This window comes from Neolamprologus multifasciatus, chromosome 22, assembly GCF_963576455.1.
Source record: "Neolamprologus multifasciatus chromosome 22, fNeoMul1.2, whole genome shotgun sequence".
Classification (NCBI taxonomy): Eukaryota; Metazoa; Chordata; class Actinopteri; order Cichliformes; family Cichlidae; genus Neolamprologus; species Neolamprologus multifasciatus.
Genome location: NC_140459.1, coordinates 23,654,984 through 23,675,988, shown reverse-complemented (window position 1 = coordinate 23,675,988; position 21,005 = coordinate 23,654,984). Strand labels below are relative to the sequence as shown.

Below are 21,005 nucleotides of genomic sequence, written 5' to 3'. Positions count from 1 at the left end.
ATGGCCCAAGAGCACTGATCACATGGCCCAAGAACGTGGTCTCTCTCGCCAACAGCCGGCACTTCGCAGGGTTGAGCCGCGGCCCAGCTTGTCGATGGCACTGAAGACCTCGCTCAGGTGGGACAGTGCACTGTCGAAGTCGCCACCGTGCACCAACAGGTCATCCAGGTACACAACGCAGTGGCCACGAGGGATGTTCACGAGCACCCTCTCCATCAGCCTCTTGAACGTCACTGGCGCATTGCAGAGCCCGAATGGCATGACCCTGAATTGCCATAGCCCCTACAATACGCTTTTTTTTTTTTTTTTTTGGGGGGGGGTGGGGGGGGGTGGGGGTGTTGTTGTTGTTTTTTTACTGTGTGATATTCTAGCATTATATGCATTTCCTAGCAGTGTTGGGTGTAACCAGTAGCGGTTTTTGATACGGGAGACACAGGCGGTTGCCCGGGGCGGCATCACGGGCATCGGCAAAAAAAAAAAAATTGCTCGTACTCATGCTGCCCCGACATCAGCCAGCGCATATTGGGAATGGCATAGGCACCGATCGGTTTTCTATTTGCTGGGAGTAAGGGCGCCCTCCGTTTGCGAGGTGCGCCTGCTGCTTGCGGCACAGGGAGGAGAGCGTGGCGGGGGATTCTCTGGCTGGCTGGAGGGCTAATAACCAACTCGCAAAATAAGTAAAAACAAACCAACAAACACGAAAACACCAGACATTATGATACAGACTTATAATGTGTGATGATAATGCTGAGTGAATGCTGACCCCGAGCCCAGCAGCCAGACCCTGACGTTAGACAGCTAACAAAAGCTGTGACGTGGTTGCACATGTTGAACATGTGGTTGTATTTCAAATATGGCGGATAACTCTGGCACAATATGGGTCTCATATAGAAACCCTTATAGATACAACTTGCTAATAAAGCTATGTAGCATTGGCTAGCACTCCAGCCACCCATCTGATTATGGTCACAGCTAAAGTGCCTATAACTAAAAGGGCCAACTCAAGGATTAGAAATGGTAGTCCGCGAATTGTATGTGTAAAAACAAGTTACAAAGAGAGTCAACTTAAAGTGAAATTGAAACTGAGAAAAAAAAAACATAAATGGGAAAATGTAGAACGTGTTAGTAAAGACTAGCACAATGCTTTTTAAAGTGTGGGACATGCAGGTAAGGGTGTGTCAGAAAAGTCAGAGAATAAGAGATTAAAAACATTTAAAATGGCTAAAAGAAATACAAACACAGTTTTTAAAAAAGGGTAAGTTACAGGGATAGCTAAGTAGCTCAAGTTAGCTAGGAGTAAGATAAATCATATAAAAAATAAAAGACAAACAGTTTAAAGGAAATAATAAACTATTTAAATGCATAGCTAAACTCATAAACTGAAAATATAAACATAAGCTAGCTACAAGTAAAGAAAATGCAGTTAAAATATTTCTAAAATGTAAAACTAAATCATTTAGCTTTTTCTTCTCAAATACGACATGAAATGTTATAGGGGTGAAAAAAATCCTCTATAAATAAATAACGTGATAACTAAATTTTGCTTTGGTGTAAATTTTGTTTATAGCACACCTAAAATATGACAGGAGGTGTTAATATAGAGACACTATTTATTTAAATTAATTGTGTGTAAGCACTTGATGGCAAATACATTGAAATAATAATAGGAACTTTTTGATGATACCTTCTAAGTATTCTTCTTCACATATTCAGAGGCACAAGCTGTTATCAAGGTAAAGGACAGGAGGTTGAAAGCATGAGAAAGGTGTGGAGGGCATGAAAAAGAGAGGTCACATGGGGTGAGCAGATGGGAGGAAAGGTGGGATAAGAGAGAAAAGGGTGTAAAGACAGGGAGAAGAAAGAGTCTGATGGCTCCATAAAAATAGCCCTTCTTTTTATTCTCATTCTTCGGCTCATGTTCCCAAAATGGCACTGCTGAACCATAAAATGCTGTAGCGCTTCACCCTTCACCCTGCCTTGTGTCTTACACAGATCGGGTTGTGACAGTTTGACACCGATAGTCACCCTCACTGTTTGCTGTGGAGTTCTTGCTTATAAAGGCCTACTGCCGTCAGCCTCTATCCCGCATGCTCACTGGAGGTGCACAAAAGGAAGCAGAGAGAAAATGGCATTTGAAATTCAGAGAAAATAGGGGCACAAAGAGACCGTTGATGAAAAGCATTTCAGAATTTAAAAGGGATTGAAAAAGGTTGCACTATTTCATTTCAAAGACATTTTTTGTTCTCAGCCTTTGGTGCAAGTAAAAAGAGCTACACTTGATGACAGAGAGCAGAATTGATTTTTAAGGTTTTCTTTTCATGAATAATACTACTACTGCAAATAATGCTTCTGCAAATTTAATCTATAAAAACGCAGTCAACTGGATATTTGCCACCTGTCTTAGTTTTTTTTTTCCATCATCAAGTAAAAGGAGCTACTTTTGTTGTTTTTTAATTGATCTCTGTGAGTGATTCCTCTATACTCAGTTATGAAAATCCATTAAAGGCTTTTACATTTAATAATATATTTTGGCATAAAGGAGCTAGTGCATTTTACATGTTTGGAACAAAGAAAACATTGCATGGCATTAGAGTTAACAACCAAGTGGCTAAAATGTAAACACAGCTTTTCCTATCTATTCCAGCTTTTTTGCTGACATTTTTAAATATATACATGAAAAAAGCTGAACAGCTTTGGCTCATAGGGGAATCTAAGTATTTTCATAGCAATTACATATGCTTCTGCACACACAGTCAGGTGTTGTATAGCAGAAGTGTAAAGACAATCAATCTCTATTAACCTTATCTCTGTGAGGGAATAATACAGGTTACCTCTATAGTATTTATGAACAGCAATTAAACCATCTCTTTGTCTGCTCTTCTGACAAAACAGAAAACTGAAAATAATAACTCTGTTTTGTCAATGTTGGAGGACTACTGTTCAACCAGTTTAATCTGACATTTTGCAAGATGCTGTCTGTACTAGACCCTTTTCTTTACATCCTTGCATTTCACCCATGAATAGCACCAGTGCAACACTATGAGGGAATTGCACCATCAAGGCTTACACTTAGCCTTAAGGACTGATCTGTTACACCTGCTGCACCATGTTGTTTCTGTAGAGCTTGTAAGACTGTTGTTCTAGACAGACAGACAGACAGACAGACAGACAGACAGACAGACAGACAGACAGACAGACAGACAGATAGATAGATAGATAGATAGATAGATAGATAGATAGATATGAATGTTGCTACTAGTTTATAACATTCTTGCAAGCTCTACAGAAACAGAGCTGCAGAAAGGTATGGAAAAGAAAGGATGCCTAAGAAGTACAGCAGACAACAACATCAGGTCAGCTCCCCTCGCACTCAACGTCTTCATTGCACCAGTTGTGCTTGGGACTTTGTACACAATTTTGGGCAGGCATGATGATATCTCCCCCTTGTCCTAGCATTTGTGTTGTACCTAATAAATTTCCAGTTGTCATAGCAGATGCTTTTTCCACTTGTTTTACCATAAGTCGCTGTAAGTTGGGCATCAAAGGTCCCACATCCTCTTCAATATGTCCCACATCCTCTTCATTTAACCCCTTCCGCTGGAGTTATTCCTTGCCCACTTGTGCCTTTTTGTTCTAGGAGCCCACTTCATCAGTGTCTCCTGGTTCCTCAACACCTGACACTGAAGAGATGCCACCAGACGGAAATCAGAAAAAAACAAGCAAACAAATAAAGCAAATGGGTCTGAGGTAAGCTATGGCGAAAAGAAGCTACTGACATTCAAGCACCTATAGTGACAGTTCATGTTCTGAGGCCCACAGGTCACGGGTAGTTTTGATTAGTACGACTAGCTCAAAAAATAAAAATGATGATGCCGTCACAACAGACAATGCTTTAGTATCTTTACCCAACTTTTTATTAAGCCGACTGAAGTGACGTGCGTAAGATAAACCAAATCAGCACATCAGATAATTGCAGAGAAACCCCTTTCTGTTCTTCTTCGCCTGTTCTTGTTTTTTCTTATTTACCTCATGACTTTATTCCTGTGTCTTCATCTCCTCCCCTCTGTCTTTTGTGTGAAGAAGTGGGTGGAGGTGTTCCATATTACTGAGCGCTACAGTATGTGTGAGTTTTGCTGTGCTCCATGCACCTCCGTGCACCACGGGGTGCTTGTTTACTCGCTTAATATGTCAAGACACGAGGAAAAAAACTGTAGACGTCTTTCCTACTGACAGATAACATCAAGGGAGTATCTGAGCCAAAGCAGCCCTGCTGTATGTCGATGTCCTCGTGAATGTAAGCTTCAATCATGGAAAATCAACAAGTATACCATCATTCAATTGCATGTGTTATAGAAGCCAAGATCTATTTCTGAGTTTCGGGACTCCAGCCAGAAATTAAAAGGCCCAAAAGGCTCTATCCTTTCCCTTTCTCCTTTTCCCGCTCATTTACGTCTCTGCTGTTCTTCTGCCTCTCGTCTGGTTCAACTTGGCAGTGGTGCCATGTAAGTTGAAAGAGTTTTGTTAAATATTAATTACAGCTTTCATCGACTCAGTCAAATCTTTACTCATTTCACCACAACAAGGCACATTTCTGCCTCAGTAAAAAGCAAGGAAGGGATAAAGGAGACAGCGTGAGGCATATGTGTCCTTTGAGCAGCTATTAGACTGTCTGTTTGAAGCTAACTGAGAAATGGGCTCCTCTGGCAACGGCTGTTCACCCACCTATCAAATGTATGATGCATAACAAGCAGACATACAGGCACAGCTGTGTACAAAAGCTTCACTCGGGGTGAATAAAGACACAAACCCCTGTAAATCAGCTTCGAACGTAATTACAAATTGTGAACATAAATGACCACAGCTAGAGGACTGTTTTTTTATTTTTCAACAGAGTCATAATTTAGACAACAATCATCACACAGTGGTTTGAAGGTGGAAGGTACATGCAGATACTAGATACTCTCACGCACACGCTGCGCTCTGAGGGAAAATAAACTGATTAAAAAGATATGCACTCAATATTTGTTCTCAGACATTAAAAACAATAAAAACTGCAAGGTTTTCATGCTGTGAATAAATTGCTTTTTTTTTTTTTTAATCAAAGTGATGCATCAGTAAATACTTAGATGAATGTCACTAGTGTCCTTTTGCTAGCAGTAAGCTGCCAGTTTGACAGTACAAGAAAAAGTCAGTAGGTGCTGTGATCACACACTGTGTATTTTTCACCTTTTTTCACAACCTAGGGAGAAGTTGTTAAATCTATACATATAGCATGTTACAGGTGGATTTTAAGCACCATAAGCTGCGATCACAACCACCTACATACATAGCAGGAACCATTATGAATCTTTATGGAAAGACCATTCAGTGATAGGCATGCTGTGTTTCTCATTTATGTATGTGGGTTTTTTCTAAAGCACAGTGTACTGTACCATAAGTATTTTGACATTCAGTACTAAAGGTTTTACATATCAGGACATAATAAAAATAATCTGGTCCTTAACAGGTCTTACAATGAATTTACTATGATCTCAGATGAACTATAAAATATTACATCATATATACATGTTACACTATTATTTTTTAAACAAAAAACTAAACAGAGACGGTCTATGCAAAATTTACAACCCCTACAGCTTTCACAGGAATTAACAGAGTAAGTAGCAGCCAGGTTAATCTAATCAAAAGCACGTAATTAATTGAGTAACTGTGAGCACCTCTACAAAAGCAGCAGAATTGGTAGTTTGCTGATCTGGAGCATTAGGATGTGCGGTACCACATAACTAAGGAGGAAAGACATCAGCAGTGACCATAGAAAAATTATTCTTGCTGCACATCAGTCTAAGAAGAGCTGTAGGGCAATTTCCAAACAATTTGATGTCCATCATACAGATAGAAACAAGTCGAAGGCATCCAAGTCAGTTGCCAGCCTTCCCAGGAGTAGATTTCCAAGCAAATTCACCTCAAGCTCAGAAAGTGTCAGAGAGCCACATCTCAGACTCTGGACAAGAATGCTTTTGTCAGGGTCCGTGGTCCTGTGTCTATGGAGTCTGTGTGTGATGCTCGGGTAGCCACACCCCCGGGCTGGGCCATCACCAGCACACCTGCTTCCCATCAGGGCGATTACCTGGAGGACTACTTAACCCTGCGCTGACGGATGCTCCACGGCAGTCCGTTAATCACCTCTGTGTGATTTCGATCCAGCATCCAGTGTGTGCCACCTGCCTGTCCTCCTGCTCAATTGGATCACCCGGTGCTTCATCTGGCCTCATCATTAACTCCATGGATTCCCTTCTCACGGACCTTCCTTGACTTGAGCAAACTTGGTGAAGTTGTCCTGTAACACTAAAATATACTCATACCCTCCCCTGCTTTTTTTGAGATGGACATAGTCTATTGAAACCATTTCAAAGGGTGCAGTAGCCGGCACGTGACACATGGGGGCCCTACACTGAACTGTGTTTTTTTTTTCTGAATATTACATTTGCACACCTGTGTGATGAAAAACTCAATATCTTTGTACGTATTCGGCCAATAAAACCTACTCCTTGCCAAATTCATCACACGGTCCACCCCCAAGTGACCCATTTCGCAGTGAAGGTGTTTGTACACCAGTTCTTTGTAAGATTCTGGAATCACAATCTGAGTATAAGTCACAGTCTTTCATATCAGCAACCCATCATCTGAAATAAACAGCTTTTTCCACTCATGTAGAAGCTGTTTTACTTTAGGATTTTTGGTCGCTGATGTTTTGTCAAACCTTGCACCTGTACTCTTTAAGTTGAGAATATAAGCTATGGCAGAGTCCTGCTTTTGAGCTTGTAATAGCTCCTGTGTTGTGATTCTCACATCTGGCTGAGTTTTTTTATTTACTTCTGGATTGCACGTTATAGCTGATATCCAATCCAGTTGTTTTTCTTCCTGTGTTTCAATGGCATTCAGTACTGTGCTTAACACTTCAGGCGAACACAGCTCAGTACATTCTGACATGTATGAGTCCATACTAGAAGGTGTTCTGGACAAAAAGTCTGCATCGTTACTGTTTCCGGGTCGGTATTTCAGTTTTATGTTAAAATCAGCCAACTCGGAAACCCATTTGTGTCCTGTCGCATTCAATTTAGTCATACTACGTTGGAAAGCTGAAGGCCCATTGGTGAGTCCAAATGGAATTCTATTCCATTCATACAGCCCCCAGGGTGTTGTAAAGGCGGTATATTTTTTCGAGTTTTCGCTGATTTCACCTTGATAGTACGCTTTGCCTTGGTCAAGCGCACTAAACCACATATTGCCGCCAAGTCCATCAAGGATTTCCTGTATTCGTGGAATAGGGTGTCTGTCTGGAATGGTCTTTTTATTGAGACCCCTATAATCGACACACAGTCTCAGGCCTCCATTCCGCCTCCTCACACACACTATTGGAGAGGCATATCGTGAGGTTGATTTGCAAATAAAATCCTTTTGTAACAAGTCCTGAATGTGATTTTTTTACTTCATCATAGAGAGCACGTGGGACCGCATTATAGGATTTGGCTACAGGAATCTGATCAGTCAGTTTGATATCCATTTTTAGATTTTTTTATGTAACCAACTTCCTCTTTGTGTTTAGCAAATGCGCCTGACTCCTCCCTTAACATTTCCATGACAGCTGCCTGTTGTTCTGTGTTAAGGTGGCCCAAATTGACAGGTGGTTCCCAAGGTCCTTCTGGTAAGCTCGGTGAGTTCTGATTTTCTTTTTCTACAACCGAACCTATCTGAGCTTCTTTGAGATTCACAAGATAACTGTGTGTTACCCTCTTTATGTTACCTAGAAGGGTTTTAGGTGGCAAAACAATGTCATGTTTGGTAACATTAGTAACATGGATATTGACTTTGCGGGCATTGCCTGATACATACAGCAACTGGCAGTTAGATTTCAGACCCTCATCTAAAGACAGGTTTTCATCCGGCTCAAAAAGCATTTCACTTTTTAACTTTAAGTCTGTTTTGATGGAACAACTAACGCCGTGCATGTCTCCACTCGGTACGACAATAGCTTTGCGTCCTGATCTGACAGGATAAGTAACTATCTCACTACTGGTGGTGTGGATAAGGTTCAACAGTGCTTCTGCTTTGTTTGATCCTACTCTTAATGAATTTCTGAGTAAAGACAAGCTTTCACTGGACTGAGTAGTGTCTTTTTCTATCAGTTCCTCAATAGCATTAAATCCTACTATTGGTTTCTGCACCACATCGTGACTTACTAGGATTGGAACCCAAACTTCATTCTGAGCTACAGCTTTTCCTCTCGGATCACAAAGGCTAAGGCTAACTTCTACCCAACCCTGGAAAGGAACTTCAGATCCATTTACGGCTCTCAAGTCTAAAAGGTTATCCTTACTTAGTAAATCACTGATGGGGTGAACTTCAAAGTGAGGTAAATTGTCTGATTTCCAGCATGCGCTCAATATTGAAATTTGGGCTCCTGTGTCCCACGGTGCCTGTGTTCTGCAGTTGTTCATTCTACACCATACTAGACACTTATAGCCCACGAGCTGTGATACTTTTCTTTTCTTGGTACTCAGATTGAACACGTTTGGGGGTTGGTTCCTAATTTTAGGATTTCCTGAGTCAGTTGGTGATGCATGCGATAAGCTTTGGGCCTTGGGAATGTTATCACATTGGGGACATTGGTGCTGAAGCTGTGGCTTGTCCCGCAGTCACAGCCCCACCCAGTTTCCCTGCTTCTGAGCTCCCCTTACTTCACATCCTTTTGCCCAGTGAGAGTCACTGCCACATTTGAAACAATAGTCACAGTCCCTGTTTTCTTGTTGACATGCACAGCATCACATGTTTGGTCTGTGAGCTGACTTTATGTACACCCTGGCTTGCCTATCACCATCACCACTTCTATCCTGTTGGACAGTTTATACTAGTGAAGCTACCTATCCTTTAAGTTCCCTGATTGCTGAGTTACTTTCCTCAATTTTTGCAAATAAGGAGTTATCTTTGAGGGGTTTAGCTGGTTTTGTATCAGGCTGGCTTGTGCAGGGATCAGTAAGCGTTACATTCTGCTCAACTACATTTAGTCCTGTTCTAAAAGACATGTGGGCTTTTGCCTTTAACGCTCTTTCGCTTTCATTGTACTGGGCTGTTTGCATTTTCATTAATAAGAGTTCATCGCTACAGTTTTCATCCTGTAAATATACTCTCATTTCTGCTCTGACATTGTCATTTAGAAGACCCGTTCTAATGGACTGAAAACATTGACTTTGAACAAGTTCTTTGTTATACTTTAGGCTAGACTGGGCGCGCTCAGGTGCAAAAATAATTTTTTGACGCAAATCCAGCACTCTAATCAGGAACTCAAGTCGTGTAGCCTTGGTTAATTGCTGATACAGTACTGTTGCATCCATTTCTGCATGATGGGCTTTTAGAACTTGTCTCAGGCTGGTCAATGTGAGATTCTCTTTCCCTTCCAAATAGCTCCTTAATTTTAACCCAGGACTGATGGGACGTATGACAGCCTCCACAATCTCAGCTTCAGAGTAGCCCGTTTTTAAGCCACTTTCCATCTAGTGCTCTAAGCTACTGAAACTCAGCGTGTCCTTAGCTGTTGACTCACCCAAATGTCCACTTATCCTGAAGTCTTTTCTGAATCCACCTGATGAAACTGTTGCCAATGCAGTCTCTCTCCCTGCGCTGTGTTTCGCCGTCCAGCGACGTCCTCATGGCCACCTGATGCTCCAGCAATGTCATCGGGCCTGTCTGCCGCTCCAGAGGTGCCCGCTCCGCTGCGAGTTGCCCCCCATGTACAGCCTCTGCCGTCATCCCCGCTCTGTCTGAAGACCAGGCCGCCGCTCCCGCATCAACAGCCACTGACCGCGCCTCCACCAGCAAAGCCAGCACATCATTTAGCTCCAGAAGCACCGACATGCCTTCATCCTCTCGTTGGAAAAATTCTTCTCGTTCACAGAACTGGCTAATAAGCTTAACGAGAGCTCTGCGAGCTCTCTCTTTTTCCTGGCCGCTATGTGGTCAGAGGATGAGGAGGAGGTCTCCATTTCTCCACCGGTTCCTGTTCCCTCATCCCAAAGGAAACGGCACCCTCGCCACGCCACTCCTCTCCTTAGTCATCTGTTCTGCCACCTGGTCCTGCTCGAGGGTCCGAGAGGCCCGTCCGGCCTTCGTCTGTTGATCCCGCTGGCGGTTCTGGAGAACTGCGCCAGCCGTCCTCCGTTCACGCTGAAGGGTCCGAGGGGCCCGTCCAGCCTTCTGTCTCTGCTGGAGGGTCCGAGGGACCAGTCCAGCAACCTGCCTCCGCTGGAAGGTCCAAGGGGCCCATCCAGTCTTTGTCGTCTGCAGCGGCACTACCTGCTCCTCCCACACCGTTGCCTGCAGAGCCACCTCCTGCAATTTCCACACTGCCGCCTGCAGTGCCACCACCAATTCTGTCGCCTGCGGTTGCCGTGCTGCCATCTGGTCCTGCCTCACCCGTCCTGCTTCGTCTCTGCCTGAGGCCTCCGCACGGGCTGGTTCCACTTCATCTGCACCAGAGGTCACAGCGCCACCTCATCCTGTCCGGCCTGCACGTCTTCGTTCTGCCTGCACGTCCTCGTCCTGTCCGGCCTGCACGTCCTCGTCCTGTCCGGCCACTTTCCAGGGTGTTGGCTGGACATCATCTCCTTTGTCTTCGTCGCCGCCATTGCTTTTCCCGGGTTTGGACTGTTGTGCCATCAGCTTCCAGGCCAGCCCCCTGAACTTTTTTCGGAATGGTTTTCCTGGCCGCCTGCGCCTTTTATGAACGTTTTTTGTTTGTTTGTTTGGCTGTTTTGACTTGTTTTCTGGGCTCCAGTGTTTTCTGTTTTTGATCTCTGGGTCCTTGTGTTTAGTTTGTCAGAGTTGTGCCTTCTGGTTTCTGTTCTGTTCCATAGTTGCTGTATATCTGTGTCAAGTCTGTGTCTCTGTGTTATGTTTCCTGTTTTACTTTGAAGGTCCATGTCTTATGTTAATGAATCTGGTTTTGCTTCCTTTGTCTCAACAGCCCTGATTTGTCCCAGCTGTGTTTCCCTCCTGTCTCTCATTCCCTGATTGCTCCCTCTGTGTATATTAGCCCTGTGTTCTCTTTGGTCTGTGTCGCGATCTCCCCTATCTACCCTTATCTTATGCTGTGTGTTTTGCCTGCCTGCCTGCGTTTATTCTTTGTATTTTGGAAGTTTGTTACTTTGAGTTCAGCATTAAAGCTGTTTTTTGAATTAACGTCTGTCTCCGGAGTCTGCACTTTGGGTCCTTTTCCTGCCTGCACACAGCCGTTACATAACAAAAATGGTTCTACAAGCTAATGAATTGTGTGGTATTGTATTCTGCATTCTGGCTTAATATTTATTAAATAAATAACAACAATTAATATGTTGCAAGTTTTTTTTTTATCTGAGTCTGTATATTTAAAAGCAGTTCAGGACTAGATCATTTTTATTATCTCCTGGTGTTAAAAAAAAAAAGCAAAAAACAAAAAATAGACTCCATGACTGCATTTACAGCCATGGTAAAAAAAAAAAAAAAAAAAAAAGAAAGAAAAAGAAAAAGAAAAAGAAAGCACATCATCTTTCAGTTATATCTGGTTAGCCAACTACCATTAGTAAAAAAAAATAAAAATACCATACACATTTTGCTGTAGTTAAGTACTTTAAATGAAATGATATTTCATTTAAACTATAGACTAGCTTGCAGCTGGTCTATACGGGGGAATAAGCTGCATTTCAGTAAAGTTTTGGTCAGTAAGATACAGCAGCAAACTATTTTTCCTCTCCAAAATCACATTCATGCAAATTTCTTCTGCTCTGACTTTTTTCCCTTTATTTAAATAAAACCTGCATATATTTTCACAATATGAAGTCATGTGCTCGAAATTAATCGGTGCCCTATACTTTATACAACTCTGCTCCAGTACCTGGTTATTCTCAAACAATTTCACAAGATAGAACTCTATCGACAGGTGGTCCCAGCATTACAACTACAGAGCAAAAACACTGAAATTCCTCCTATCATTTATTTATTATATGGGTTTTTCTGTTTTGATGACAGCACAGGATCCCATCCAGCTTGATCAGAGTGTAGCTGATGCTGCCAGGCTCTTGAATCCAAGCTCAAGTGTCAAAACATCCTTGTTTTTCCACAATCTGTTCCTCCTGCAATAGGATTAATCCTGGGCGGCTATTGATGAAGCATATTTCATCATATGAAAGAACTGCCAGCAATTGTCTGACTAATGAGAATTTGGCTGAAAAATATATACCCCTATATATTATTTTGTTTGCAGAGACATTATAAGATGCTTCAAAATAACTGCCAAAAAACAGGGCCTCAAGGCATTTCAAGATACCTCAAACTACCTCTGATGGGTGTTCTAAAATTCAGAGGCATGGATATCTGTTTCTATGAAAGTCCATAACACCTTACCTTACCTGAGGCCATTCCTTAGGGGGTGATGTCGAAATTGTTGAGAAGTTACAATAACTCTCTTTAGCTAACTTTAGCACATAGACCACTCAGCGAGCTTGTGGCAACACACAACTTACAATCATAACAGGATTTTCTGCTTTTTCTGCTATTTGCACATTTTTTACTGTAAATTCCTAAGTTAATTTGTAAATTTTGTAGTAACCTGTAAATTGTAAATACTGTAAAACTTTTTTTCTGTCATTTAATGGTCGGGCATTGTACAGCTACAAGCATTTCACCCCCATGTCATGCTGTGTATGGTTGTGTGTGTGTGTGTGACAAATAAAATTTGAATTTGAATTTGAGACTTAGGTGACGGAAATGAGCACCAGTCCAGTGAAAAACCATGAAACCGTATTGTGTCAGTAATAGATCTTCAATGAGAATGCAGTCATAAAAGTGTATAATTACAGTATATATATGTGTGTGTGTTGGTTCAAAGTGAAAAGCCATCTGTTCTACAGCTCCACCATTACCCGTTGCCTTGTAACGGTCATGAGACTTATTATTAAAGACGGCCAGCCTCCTTCTCAATTAGGACAGAAAAGACACAACATGTGGCAGCATGAAATTCTCTGTGACACCACTATCTACCAGAGCCAACAAAGCGAAAGAGGGGGGAAAAAGAGTAAGGTCTTGAATTTGTGAATAAAATATAATGGATAGTAATGGTAAGGAGTGGGAGGCAAGATGAGGAATGATCCCTGATTGTGCTTGTCTTATGAGGAGCATCCATCAGGAGTGACATCCGCACAAATAAAACCCAACCCCCCCATATTCAATTATATAACGCGAGGCAGGTTTTACACACAAATGCACACACCAAACCGTATACGCAAAATGTGCTCATGCCCAAGACATTCATACAGACACGTGCATGTTATCAGAATCTGATGTGACCTATATTTTGCCTCATTCTTGCAAGAGATTGGTTAATCTCTGAGGAATATTTATTGCACACTGGCAGGACTTTTATATGTAATACAAGCTGACAGTTTCACAAAATAAAAAAAGACTCAATAGAGATCCAACTCACAGTCGAGGCAGGAATGCACACACTCGCGTGTTGGAGGTAAATTCAGCAATGCAGATTAGAGCTGGCTCAAAGGTTTGGGGACAGCAGAGAATTGGATTGTTTGGAGCCTCACCTGTTGGAAAGGAAATCGGGGACAGCTGAATCCTGGAGGATAGTTGGCTTGATGCGGCTGGACTCCAAAATGCTGGAAGAAGGCAGACAATTATACAAATAATTAGAAGAATGCAAACAACAGACTGAAGCATAAAGAGAGAGCAAAAATGTAGGAAGAGGAAGGATCAAAGAACATGCCTTGGGATGTGAAAGAAGGAATCAGTGTTTAACAAGGTGTAAAGCCAAAAAAAAAAAGTCAATGAGGACTCGATCTGAGGTATTCTTTCACAGATAAACAGCCTCACCATGTTAGGCATGTTTGCCTTGGCAAAGCCAATAAATAAGTAAAGACGTGAGTTCAGAAAACTGTTGGAGTGTAATATTTCAGAGACACAATGAAACTGAGGTCAAATTTCTGCAAAATTCAGGAAAACAATTTGTACGAATTGTTTTGGGGAGGGTTTTTTTCCAATAAAGAAAGCTAACAAAACACCTAAACTGCACTATGTTAGAAATGTGAATGATGCCGAAAAGTACTATAACATTGTCAGAACAGGGTACAAGCAGAACAGGGTACTGCTTTGCTGAACAGTTTCTTACTGTGATTAAAAGTCACCCTTTCTTCAGTGAGTATTTTTCTGAAATACTGTTTAATACTGCATTAACTATTAACAATTGCGCTTATTTGAATAGCAGATTTTTGGATATTGTACACTACACTAAAAAAATAATGTTTGTTTGCCCTGATAAACGTGCTGCAATAATTGTCAGTAAAACTGTAATTCAAAAGTTTATTTATTCAAATTATTGTTAGTTAAAGAAATTATGCTTGGTACTTTAACATTTCACATTGTAAATGTGTAAAAAAAAAATTACCTGAAAAGATTACATGTAATCAGATTACTTAGTCAGAATTTTGAGCATAAATATTTTCTTGAATGTCAATGATAATTTTAACAGCCAGAAAAGGTCAACTGCAGGTCTTTTCTGCAGTTGATTTCTAGGGAAAACATTGTTTTCAGATTATAACCATTAAATACGTACTAATTGGTACAAACATCCAATAGAAAGGTAGAAAAAAATGAATATGAGTAATGTGTATTTTGGATATTTTGATATTTGCTCATCTGAAAGGAGGCCAGGAAGTAGAATATTGCAAAATCCAGTGTGTTTTAAAAAATAATTCAAATCATACTTTATAAGACATGAACCAAAATAAGCAGTGTATCCAAATGTTGTGCGTTTCTTCCTTGGAATTGCACCATAATGACAGTCCCTTTGAACTCGCAGGGTGGGGCAAACGTTTCAGAGCTGAGGCTAAAGAACAAGGTTCATCAATATTGAATACACATTAGCAGCTGCTTGACAACATAGTCAAGTCGAAGGCTCGTGTTGTGCTTGTGCACTGTGGTGTGCTGCCCTCCTTTTCACTTTATTTCACTCTATGTGTGTGTGTGTGTGTGTGTGTGTGTGTGTGTGTGAGGAAAGGGGAGACAGGAGGAGTAAGATTACTCAACTGTACAAGACAACTCATTACATGACTGTAAAGAGCAATAAGTTTCCTGACAAGTGGTTATGTGCCTAAATGCTTTGCTTGGAACACACACTAACAGAACCAACGTGGGCTGGTTAGTTTGTACTCCATTTGGTAAAATACAAGAATAAACAATATAACCCACATCTGGGACCTGTTTAAATTTTACGTACAGTTTTGTGTCAGGCATCAGTGATTATTGCTTTTCCATGCCCGTGTTATCGCACAATTATAATTTAAAAAAGAAAAAAAAGTGCCAAGTTCAGTCATTCTTATTAAATAATATTTATCATTAATCAAGGTTTATTACATATTTTGCTGGACTCTAAATCACATTAATCACTTTTCCACCGCGTAGATGAGCAAATTAGCTAATTAGAGGAGAGATCCAGTTGACAATTGCAGTCAAGAGGTAATTTATCATGACGTAAAGCCGTGCAATAATGATAAAACTAATAATAATGCTTTGTCATTTGCATTTTGGCTGGGGAATACAACGCGGGATGCTCGTGCATTGTTCTACCCTCCATTTGATAATGTCAGAAGGTGGAGGTGGTGATCCAAAAACATAATGCAGACTAGAGAGTGACCTCTAAAAGCTTAAAACTTTATATGAAGTGCGACCCCTTGGCTTCACTTTTTTTGACTCTAGGCACTGGGACACTTTAGTGTCAGGTTTCAGCATATAAGGGTAGTTTATAGACTTTTGTACTGCTCATTCAATGCCAGACAACATGAAACTGTAGCCAAAACATTATCTGCTACATTGAAAGCTGACACATGAATCGAGCAAACATCTCCAGGATTTGGGACAATGAGATACATTTTGGCTTCAGGGCTCTCAATGATGCACTTTTTTATGGCCGACGGCTATCATCATTTCCCGTCACTTGGAAATGCCATCTGCAGCCTTTCACTCCTCTTGATTTTCCATCATGTTGTTTGATGTCACAGATTCCTCCATGACTAATGGAGAAAACCCAGTGGCAGACGGTGCAGGCGGCCCTGTACACATTCTCACTGATGCGTCTGAGCGACTGCTAATCATATTCCCATATCCTTCTGTAGTTCTGCAATTCCTGCAACCTCAGAGTAAATCGAGGGTTAGCATGACAGGTGACACGGAGCACCGTTCACACTGTCTGGACCCAGAAACAACTGTGTCTCTCGTGACCTACAGCCAATCAGTGGAGCTCTTAAAAGTTATAGGCGTCTTCTGCTCAACGTACAAGAAAAAACTGTTCCAAGCATCCCATATTCTTTGAAAGCTTTACTGTTTACCTTTTAGGGCAATGTGTGGAGCCTTATTTTGGTGCCTAGATTTAATATTTTTTTAGCCTTTCTACTTAAGATCTGTGAAGTCTACGATGCCATTGATTGAAGCATGCCTAACAACTAAAATTTCTGTTAAATCAAGAATTGAATTTAAAATCTTTCTCCTTATATAGAAGGTCTTAAATAATCAGGCCCCATCTTATCTTGAAGACCTCATAATACCCTATAACTCAAATAGAGCACTTTACTCTCAGACAACAGAGTTCCTAAGGTGTTTAAAAGTACAACAGGAGGGAGAGCCTTCAGCTATCAGGCCCCTCTTCTGTGGAACCAGCTCCCAGTTTGGGTAGATCAGGAGGCCCTAAAGCCTTCTTTAGGTGTGCTGCAATAGGCCTAGGACTTCCCGTGATGCAGTGTTTCTTCTACACCCACCTCTTTTCACTCTCTCTGTGTTTATGCAACACTCTGCATTTAATCATTAGTTATTATTAGGGCATATGCCATATGCAAGATTCGGGAAATCAGTACAGGTATTACAATACAAAAAGAGAACTTTTTGAAAGCAGATGAAAGCAGCCTTGTAAAGATTTAAGTCTCAATAATTTTGTCTGTTAAATTAGGCTAATAAGGCGAGTTTTATAAAGGATTTTACCACACTAAAAATCTCAAACTAAGGAAAGTGCCTCTATCTTTCATTTAATTTTATTTTACTTGAAACTGTTCAAAAACAGTTTCAGTTAGTTTTAGTTAACTAAACTTTTTTGCATGTAGTTTTTGTTTTTTGTTAAGTTTTAGTTTACTATAATTACCATAGGGGCTGTTCTGAGCACATGTGTATACAGACTTGCCTTAAAATTTTTGATTAAACCTCAAAATTTGCTATTACGAAAGCACACAGATTCTTATTTTTTTCAATCTAGTGCTTACCTTACTGCAGGGTGATTAGGACACTTAAACTTCACTAATCTAACTAATGTTCAGAGGTAGTAATCATACCACTCTGATCAATTGGATATGCCGCTAAACACACAAAGCACTAATGTAATTCGTGGATCTCAGGGTCAAACTTCTAATCATATTCCTTGTCCTTCATTTTGCACTTTGCCTTTCCGTCTTTTTCTGCATTAAGGATATCAAACATACACTCGCACACACCGATGCGAACACGCAGACATGAAGACTGAAAATGCCACCAGCCGGAGGATAACAACGGACCAGTGTAGCCTAGCAACAGCTTCAAGACGGGCTTGTTAGGTGGACGAAGACAGAAGAGCGCGAGAGCGAAAACTTCAGCCTACGTCTCCGCCACTATTACACCACACAGGCTGAGGGGTGCCGAGGCCATCCCTTCTTCTCCTCTCACTGCTCCCCAAATGTGCCGTGTTTCTAAAAATCCTACATTTTCAAAAGCCAATCCATCAGGCTGCTAAATGGAACAATTTGGCCACTCGTTTCTTTTTGTGTGTCTGCCAAGAGTGGAACATTTTTAACTGTCAGTTTGTGATTCTGCTTTGTTTTTCATTCTTAAATTTGAAGCCATGGCACCCAAATACTAGCCCAGGTATGCCAACTCCCTAGTGCAATGAGAGGAGCTTAACTTAATTGCTCTTTCTTTGAGGTAGTATCTAATGGATCATGAATTCGATTCTTGAGGCAGAAAAGGGTTAAATCAATGCTTAACAGTGGCTCAAGTGACCTATTGAGAGGCTGAGAGTTAGAAACACTTCATATTGCAGGCATATATATATATATATATATATATATATATATATATATATATATATATATATATATATATACAGGGTGGGCCATTTATATGGATACACCGTAATAAAATGGGAATGGTTGGTGATATCAAAGTCCTGTTTGTGGCACATTAGTATATGTGAGGGGGCAAACTCCTCAAGATGGGTGGTGACCATGGTGGCCATTTAGAAGTTGGCCATCTTGGATACAACTTTTGTTTTTTCAATAGGAAGAGGGCCATGTGACACATCAAACTTATTGGTAATGTCACAAGAAAAACAATGGTGTGCTTGGTTTCAACGTAACTTTATTCTTTCATGAGTTATTTACAAGTTTCTCTTTGTTTGCAGCCATTGACATGTCGAAGAGGTTAACACGTGAGGAGTGGATCGAAATTGTGTTGATAATTGCAGCAGATTTCAATGCAAGACACCCTACGAGACCACCCATTTCCCATGCTACAGTTAGCAAACTGCTTGCTAAGTTTTGTGAAACTGGTTCAGTGTTGGATTTGCCAAAATGTGGACGCAAGAAAACTGTCACTAATGAAGAAACATCAGTGGCTGTCCTAACTTCATTCATCAATAGCCCACAGCGTAGCACTCGCTGCATATCACTGGAGAGTGGCATTAGTCGAACATCCCTTCGGTGGATATTAGCTACTCACAAATGGCACCCTTACAAAAGGTGGGTATATATATATATATATATATATATATATATATATATATATATATATATATATAGGACCTAGTTTAGTAACCTTGAGGTTTTCAGAAAGTAGTTAGTATCATCCACTTACAGAATATTCTCATCCATACAGTCTACCAAGGGGAAGCATCAAGGATGGAGAGATAGAACAAGGTCTTTTTAGATATTCCTTTCCAGATTCTAGCCTTTCTTTCTGTCCTGTGAAACTTTTATAGCAGAATATTTAGGTTATGGAGAGCATCAGAAGGAGAGCTGGCACATGAGTTAGACCTCTACATGTCTGAGAGCAAAACACTGACAAAGACAGACTGAAAGATTTGAAGATATGTCAGTGTCTAAGATAGCACTCATAACGTTTTCACGCCATCTATAAACATTTACTTAAATCTCAGCATCAGCTGTTTTGCTGCCAAAAATAAAACTTTCATAATGTCTCTCTCCATCAGCATCACACATTTTACAGTTTCTCCATCTCCAGTCTCTCTCCCTTGCCCAGGCTCTTCGCCTTGCAATTCATTTCTCAGTAGACATCAAGAGACCTTCACATTGCCACTCCCACCCAGGGGGAATGTGCATTGCAGCTTTAGTAATTATCCTGCTGGATTGGGAGTGCTTAGGCCAAAGGGGCAAACCTTAGAGTGTAGCAAGCCTTGCTGTCACTGTCACCATCGTACATGCTAAAAGAAAGTGCAACCCAAATTTAAATAGGTCAGAGACTAAAAAGGGCAGAGTGAGAAAGAGGTGAAGATATAAAAATGTGGTGTTCTGTTTTTAATGGAGAGAAGAAACTTTTTTTTCTTCTCGCTTTACTCACACTGCTAACGCTTTTCTGAATCAAGACAAAAGGAAGATTAAGGAGTCTTGGATGTCTTAGAAAGGAGCTGCCAAAACAGCTTCATACCCAAACAGCTTTAATGGATCTCTCCATTAAAGCATATGCATTCATTTGGTGTTTAATGATGGTGCTGGAGGGTGCTGACATACTAAAAATCACCCATAGGTGTTTAGCCAGGCTGAGATCTAGGTCCTTTTTCTTCAGTGCAATGTTTTAAAGATCCAAAATTCACCAAAGTAAAAGAATGGGTGACCTCATTCAGACAGTCACTAGCAGCATGGACCTTCATTTCAGGTAAAACAGGCTCTCCTGGACATTCCTGCTGTATGCATCATACCACCAGCTGTCTAAAAGTAATTACTCAGGATACACCAAAGGATCACAACAGTCACATAATAATGTCTAGTCATTTTCTTTATATCACCAGTGCTCCAGTCACAGTGGCTCCTCCGGGAAGAGCAGCAAGAGTGACAGTCGTGACCGAATGTGATGCTTCTGTCAGGTAACTGCACAACTTGCTGTATTTGGTTTGAACAACACTAGTCTGTCAGAACCCGCCCACTCTGCAAGTATATAGTGAAAGTAGGTGTAAAAACAGATGTAGCTGAAATGATAACAGCTTTTTTCCTTAGGTATGAGATACTTCAGCATGACAAAGGTTGGACGATAAAGTCATTGCCTGTGCTGTTTCTATCTCTTGGGTAATGCTGTAAGCTGGCAACGTTATTGGACTGACCATAGTTTAAACATAGACTGTACTTAAAAGATGGACAGGCCCACTGGGATGTCACTATTTCATTTCTTGAAGCCAACAGACATTGCATATTCATATTGCCCAAATACTTTATTCTATCTTGTTTTTCTTTACAAAGTTAACACCAGGCTGTATTTAGTAAGACTCAAAATTAGCAATCTAGATCATAATGTCAAAAGACTTTACTGAGGTTACAGGTGAACAAAGCCAAGGGCCTCTGAGCACACTTAAAAATACTGTTTTTAAAAAAATAATCACGCATGTACAACCCCTACAACTCACTCTGGAACACAAATAAAACATAAAATATATGTAGAGTAGGGCTGTTCGATATAACGATATACAGTATATCGGATGACGATATAAAAACGTCTATCGTTTCATTTTATGCTATCGTTTGTTTCGTGGTAATGCAAAATAAACTGTTTGCGGCAATACTTTTTCATCGTTTTGATGGTCACTGTAGTGGCTATATTAATTTCTTAAAGTTCTCTCTTTCTCTTATATTTTATATAAGCACACTACAGATGGATAAGCGCCTGTT

General features: G+C 40.8%; 1 protein-coding gene across 17 annotated transcripts in view; it reads right to left on the bottom strand.

The window, feature by feature from the left end:
- LOC146493522 (uncharacterized) overlaps positions 1 to 21,005 on the bottom strand; it is a 39,518-nt gene that overhangs the window by 10,680 nt on the left and 7,833 nt on the right. For 9 of the 17 annotated variants that reach the window (XR_014871815.1, XM_085147778.1, XM_085147779.1 and 6 more), the window contains one exon: positions 13,626 to 13,697. Coding sequence is in view for 15 of the 17 variants with exons in the window: in XM_085147778.1 (XP_085003904.1) it covers positions 13,626 to 13,697 (72 nt within the window). In the remaining 2 variants the exon portion in view is untranslated. Of the gene's footprint in view, positions 1 to 1,585; positions 2,095 to 2,117; positions 3,681 to 13,513; positions 13,698 to 20,103; positions 20,271 to 21,005 lie in introns of those variants that run through there. The other 8 variants (XR_014871814.1, XM_085147776.1, XM_085147783.1 and 5 more) reach the window with 7 other exon arrangements.